Genomic DNA, 6000 nt, shown 5'->3' with positions numbered 1-6000 from the left:
ACAAAATAGCAGTCCACCAAAAAAAACCCAGGATTTTACCGTTGTATCCCCCAGACTGTACAGGACATGTGACTAAGAATTGTTGGTAGATTTTCCGGAAATGTTTTAGACTTAAAAAAAGAGAAAAAAAAAAGAAAAAAAAAATTAGAAGTGAAAAAAGCGTCAAACGTTTGAAACATTCAGTGCTTGACTTTGGTGAGCAGCAATGCAAATAGATGAGGCCGGAGTCTAACAATGCAGTTTGTGGGAGGGAAAATTTATGCAAGAGAGCTTTGCAGGCGGTAAACATATGGCCGCGTAATTCTAAAACTTGTGTATTTGAGTTTTGGATCTGACCTCGTTCGTTAATGTTGACCTTTTTGACCTTTTTTAAGGGAATACTGATGTGTCATGTTTTATTGGGGGGAGGTTGGGATTCTAATACACACACACACACACACACACACACACACACACACACACACACACACACACACACTCTACCTCACCTCGTGTCTGTCTGTTCATACTTCATTTCAAAGAATACATCAGTGCAGTGGGGAAGATTTTTACGCCCAATTACACGTTCTCTTTCTCCCGGTGAGCACAGTGACCCTTACCGAAAGATCTCATTGATATATAAAATTTCAAAAAGTGATTAACCTGGAGTTTTATTCTGGTCGTGCCATATCACCTGAGTATAGGGAATCACAGGTAAAGGTGTGACGACTATTTAACGACGAAACCAATACATGAGTCGTCCTTTGCCATAGACTGAAAACCTACACAAGTTATATAGATGTTTGAGGACGGGATTTTATCTTTAGCAGATTGTTCAAACAAAAAAGTACTCAGACCCAAAAGAAGGAGATGCAGAAACAAGGTCGTAAATAGTTATAGAAGAGATAGAAGGAGGGGAAAAAAGTGATATGTGGTTTAAGAGAGAGAGAGAGAGAGAGAGAGAGAGAGAGAGAGAGAGATATTTCCATCAACAGGTACAGCTCTCATGTTTACATTGTCATCACGTTCACTGGTTGTAATATGTGGAACCAAAGACCCGACTGAACAGCAAGTGGATATTGTGTGTGTGTGTGTGTGTGTGTTTTACTAGTGAGTGGCGGTGTGGGAAGAGTATGTCCATGTACGTGTGGATGTGTGGATGGATTGGTTGGATTTTTGACTTATTCTATTTGTATGAGTGGGTATCAGTGTGAGGGGGGGTGTGTACTTATTTATGTGGGTATAATTATCCACACATTATAACTGTATTCTTGTGTCTATTATCAGTTCTGACACACACACACACACACACACACACACACACACACACACACACACACACACACACACACACACACACACACACACACACACACACACACACACACACACACACACACACACACACACACACACACCCACCCAACAGATGTGTGTTAGTGTAAATATATGTCGTAGTGAATATTGTCTTGCCCGAGTGATTCACCACACTAGAGTGAATACTAATATGTCTACTCAAGTGAACTGAGGAGGAGGAGGAAGGAAAAGAAGAGGAGGAGGAGGAGAAGAAGAATAAGAATAAGATTACGAACAAGAAAATTAAGAACAAGAAATACAAAACATAAAAACAAACAACAGCAAACAAAGACACATACACAAGTCTCCTCTAACACAAATATCAGAACAAAAAAACTATCCCCGGCATTTGTCAGTTTACTCTCGTGACTAAAAAATATCGTTTCCATTAAATTTCCAGCGAATAATTGATAATCTCTTTTATTTAGTTGATTACAATCTCATTTTTCCTTCAACTTATTTGTCAATTTCAAGATGAGAATTATTACCATAAACCACAACTTCTGTTTTTTCATTTACTTGATTGCAAACTGTTTATTTTATTTATTTTTTGTCATGAACGATATACACAGATTTGTCAGCCATTAGTGTTATAAAAATGGCCTCGAAAAATATCAGGTTGATTTTGTAAATATTATATGAGAGGTATGTGTATATATTGCTGTTGTGTTATATTTCATTAACCATCTACCACAACTATCACTTTCTTCCACTCACCACTCCGTCCCACTCATCTGCTCACCACTCCTTCCCACTCACCATACACAACAACATATTCCTTGCCTCTATATTTCACCACTACTCTCTCCCAATCACCATACATAATCCCACACACTTCTCTCTCACCACCACTCCATCCCACTCACTACCCTCTCACCTCCCTCCCACTCACCTCATAGTTGCCTCACCTTCTTTCTCACACCCAATCGAGTTTTTCCAAGAGGGTTCATCCTACGCTCCTCTCCCACTCCCACGGCTCGTTAACTCCTCTTCCGGTGATCAGGTCCGCTACTCTCTCTACTCCCAAACAGTTGTATCATCCACTTATTTTTTGTGATTATTAAGGCGATTTGGTTACCAGTTGTAAGTTATATTTCTGTTTAATATTAGTTTTGTCTGACTTAGAACACACACACACACACACACACACACACACACACACACACACACACTAATAATAATCAAAATTACAGTCCCTGGCGTAATGTATTTTCTGAATCTTTTCGATGAGGTGAAAAAAAAAATTACAAAACCTCGTTGGTTGTAGTTAGTTCTCCGTCAATTCTATTCCCAGGTTTAATTGGACACACGAGTTATTCTCAAGACGCAAGAGGATTTAATCTTATATCACCGCTTCTAAAAAGAAAAATCTTGAAATATAAATTATGAGAACGGATTTCCTGTGTCCTGGTATTGTGCGCTGTACGATATTTAAGACCCGGCTGGAAGTGGCTGCCAGGCGTATGGTTCAGCTATAACTTATGTTGCTAAATATGGCCACAATATTAACACTTTTTGCAACTACTTTCACCAGTAAAATCCAATCTATACGGCCCATGAATACACTAGATCGCATTTATAAGCACCGTTTTATTTGGAATACGTTCAGAGAGGCGTTGGAAGGATGAGAATTACAGAGGAAACAATTGTTGGTTAAGTGAGTAATCGTGAAGGTGAAACTCATGTCAGGATAAATTTACCAGTGAGTTATTGTATTTATGATGAATCTGATTATTGCATTTAAGATCTCCTTCGTTATCTTACCATTACTAGACGTATTTAAGTTACGGTTAGGTTAGGTTTGATCTTTTAGTCTTGCTCTCAACACAACGGCTGTACCTGTCTGTGCGGACTGAAGGTAAATTGTCAGAGTATAGGACCAGACGCCTGCAGTACGCCATGCCGTTACCCTTCACTATATGGGTGGCACAGCTGCGCCACCTGAACGACGCGACCAAAATGACCAACAACAGTCACATATTGGCGTCATATGGCTTTTTTATTTTGCCTTTGCTTTTCTATCTCAAAAGCAAACACATTTACCTACCTGGGATTTATGGATACCTGACATAACCATATCATACAGCAACAGAAACTTGTTCACTGATGAAGCTTACTCGCAAACACACACACACACACACACACACACACACACACACACACGACCAGAACAATAGAATATAAGAACATAAGAATGGAGGAAACTGCAGAGGGCCTATTGGCCTATACTGGGCAGTCCCGTTTACACCCAACCCCTATTGCTCATATAAGCATCCAACCTATGTTTGAAGCTATTCAGCGTATTCGAGTTAATGATGATATTTGGTAACTTGTTCCATTCATCCACTACTCTGTTTCCAAACCAGTGTTTACCTATTTCACGCCAAAATCTAAATTTGTCTAATTTAAAACCATTGTTACGAGTTCGCTCCTGGTTGGATAGTTTGAGTACCTTTGTAATGTCCTCTTTGTTTAGCCCTGACTTCCACTTATACACCTCTATCCTTTGGGGTTTGTCTTCGCCTCCCTTGCTATCCTTACCTCATTATTCCTCTTGGCTTTCCTTATCTCGGTTTTAACCCTACTCGCCAATACCTTATAATAATCCCGGATGTAAATTTCGCCACGATTTATCCTTCTACCTATAGCCTTCCTTTGGCGAATGATGTTCTTTAAATAATTATTTATCCATTTAGGGTCATTGTTGTCTGATCTGAGTATTTTGTATGGTATGTTCTGCCTTTGTGCATTAAGTAACTCATTATTTAAATTGTCGTGGAACTCGGCAATCACAGATCTCGTTATCAGTTCGGTGTCATCTGTCAGGTTCACGGCCAGGCGCGACACCCCTTCTCTCAGCTGCCTCTTTAAACTGTCAAAGTTTGCCCTTCTGAAATCTGGTACTTTAGTGGAATTTTCCTTACGTCTGGCCTCAAAATCTCACTGGAATCTTATTTCTTTGTGTGTGTGTGTGTGTGTGTGTGTGTGTGTCAAGGGGAAGGTTCTTTGTCATAACAAATTGACATGGAAGCCACATTTACAGACTGAGACTGAGACTCAAACTCACACACTACGGGGGGGGGGGAACCGAGACACCATTACACACAGTCATCCCCGGAGGCCAGTATGGGTGAAAGAGAGAAAGATCCGGTAGATCAGTACAAGATAAAATTAATGCTGGGAACCGAAGCCGCTGAGAATGGTATAGGTAAGTAAAGAAGTGGTTCTGGTAGGCCTGAGGGGGCTGTTATGGGCAGTAGGGATACAGCACACTGAATACCTTACCTCGAGTCACAAGGAGGCATTGTGACCACCGACCATTAGGGCAAGAGGCGAACGCTGGCCAGGTAGTGAGTCGGTCGAAAATTGCCGCCGTATTTTCTTTCATAAAACTTGAAGCATAACGGGAAACGAGCTCCAGTTCACCATAGTTTTTTTTTTTTTTAAGAAATATATTTTTTAAAACTCGAATGTGTTATGAACTGTGCAGGTTTCACCAACACATGAAAAGACAGATTTTGGCTGGATGGGACCAACAACAACAACAACAACAACAACAAACAAACACACACACACACACACACACCCGAAACAATACTCCCATAACCTAACCTAACCTAACCTGACTCTCTGGTTGTGTTGCAGGCGCAGGTCGTGATGGTGAGCTTGTACCTCGCCTACTGCTGGCTCGGTGGTGAGTACTCTGCTCTTACTATTATATAACACTATTGATGATGCACCTAGACGATGATCCCTTTCTATTTAATTACGTCATTCTATTGTATTATAGTGTAAAGTAGACCAGAGGTGTGTGTGTGTGTGTGTGTAAAGTAGACCAAGTGTGTGTGTAAAGTAGACGAGATGTTTATGAGGTAGACAATGGAGGAATTAAAAGACGTAGGGGGGAGGTAGGGAAGAGGCGGAGGGAAGGGAGTAGGTTGGGGGGAGGAAGGAGAGGAGGTGGGGGGGGGGCAGGTGGTGAGCAGGGGAGGAGGTAAGAAGTAGGTGGGGGGGCGAGGAGGAGGAGGCGGGGGGGGGACGCGGTGATGGAGGAGGAGGGGGGGACGGGGTGATGGAGGAGGAGGCGGGGGAAAGGTGAAGGAGGAGGCGACGGGGGGTGAGGCGGTGAAGGAGGCGGGGGAGTAGGGTTAGAGGGAAGGAGAGGTTGGGGGGGGTGTATGTGGTGAGCAGGAGTGGAGGCAAGTAGGCAGGGGGGTAAGGGGGAGGAACAGGAGGTGGGGAGGAGGCAGGGGAGGTGGGGAGGAGGCAGGAGGTGGGGGCAGGGAGGGGAGGAGGCAGGAGGGGAGGAGGCAGGGGAGGTGGGGGAGGAGGTGGGGGAGGAGGCAGGGGAGGTGGGGAGGGAGGCAGGGGAGGTGGGGAGAAGGCAGGGAGATGGAGATTATTCCACACCGCCAGCTTCATCTTCGAGCATCAGGTGAACCGTTATGGGCACGTGACTCTTCTCCCACAAGCTGATCCTACTCTCACGGTCCTGTGTGTGTGTGTGTGTGTGTGTGTGTGTGTGTGTGTGTGTGTACATAGTTTGAGGTAATCATGAACATAACAAAGACAAATAACCCTGTTTAATAATCTTGCCTCTGTATTGCTGAATTACCTTAACATTGAGCTTAATTACTGTGGATTATCGATGAGAAAGATGGTTAG

The 6000-nt window shown here is 43.0% G+C and overlaps 1 protein-coding gene across 1 annotated transcript in view; it reads left to right on the top strand.

Annotated features, from left to right (window-relative positions):
- The first annotated feature begins 4979 nt into the window (after positions 1 to 4979).
- LOC121866803 (hemicentin-1-like) overlaps positions 4980 to 6000 on the top strand; it is a 121246-nt gene continuing 120225 nt past the window's right edge. Inside the window, exon 1 of the mRNA XM_042366539.1 lies at positions 4980 to 5029. Within this exon, the coding sequence (XP_042222473.1) occupies positions 4993 to 5029 (37 nt within the window). The 5' untranslated portion in view covers positions 4980 to 4992. The remainder of the gene's footprint in view (positions 5030 to 6000) is intronic.

Source organism: Homarus americanus, unplaced genomic scaffold, assembly GCF_018991925.1.
Source record: "Homarus americanus isolate GMGI-L3 unplaced genomic scaffold, GMGI_Hamer_2.0 scaffold35864, whole genome shotgun sequence".
NCBI lineage: Eukaryota > Metazoa > Arthropoda > Malacostraca > Decapoda > Nephropidae > Homarus > Homarus americanus.
Note: the sequence above shows the minus strand (reverse complement) of the source record. Positions and strands in the feature narration are given on the sequence as shown.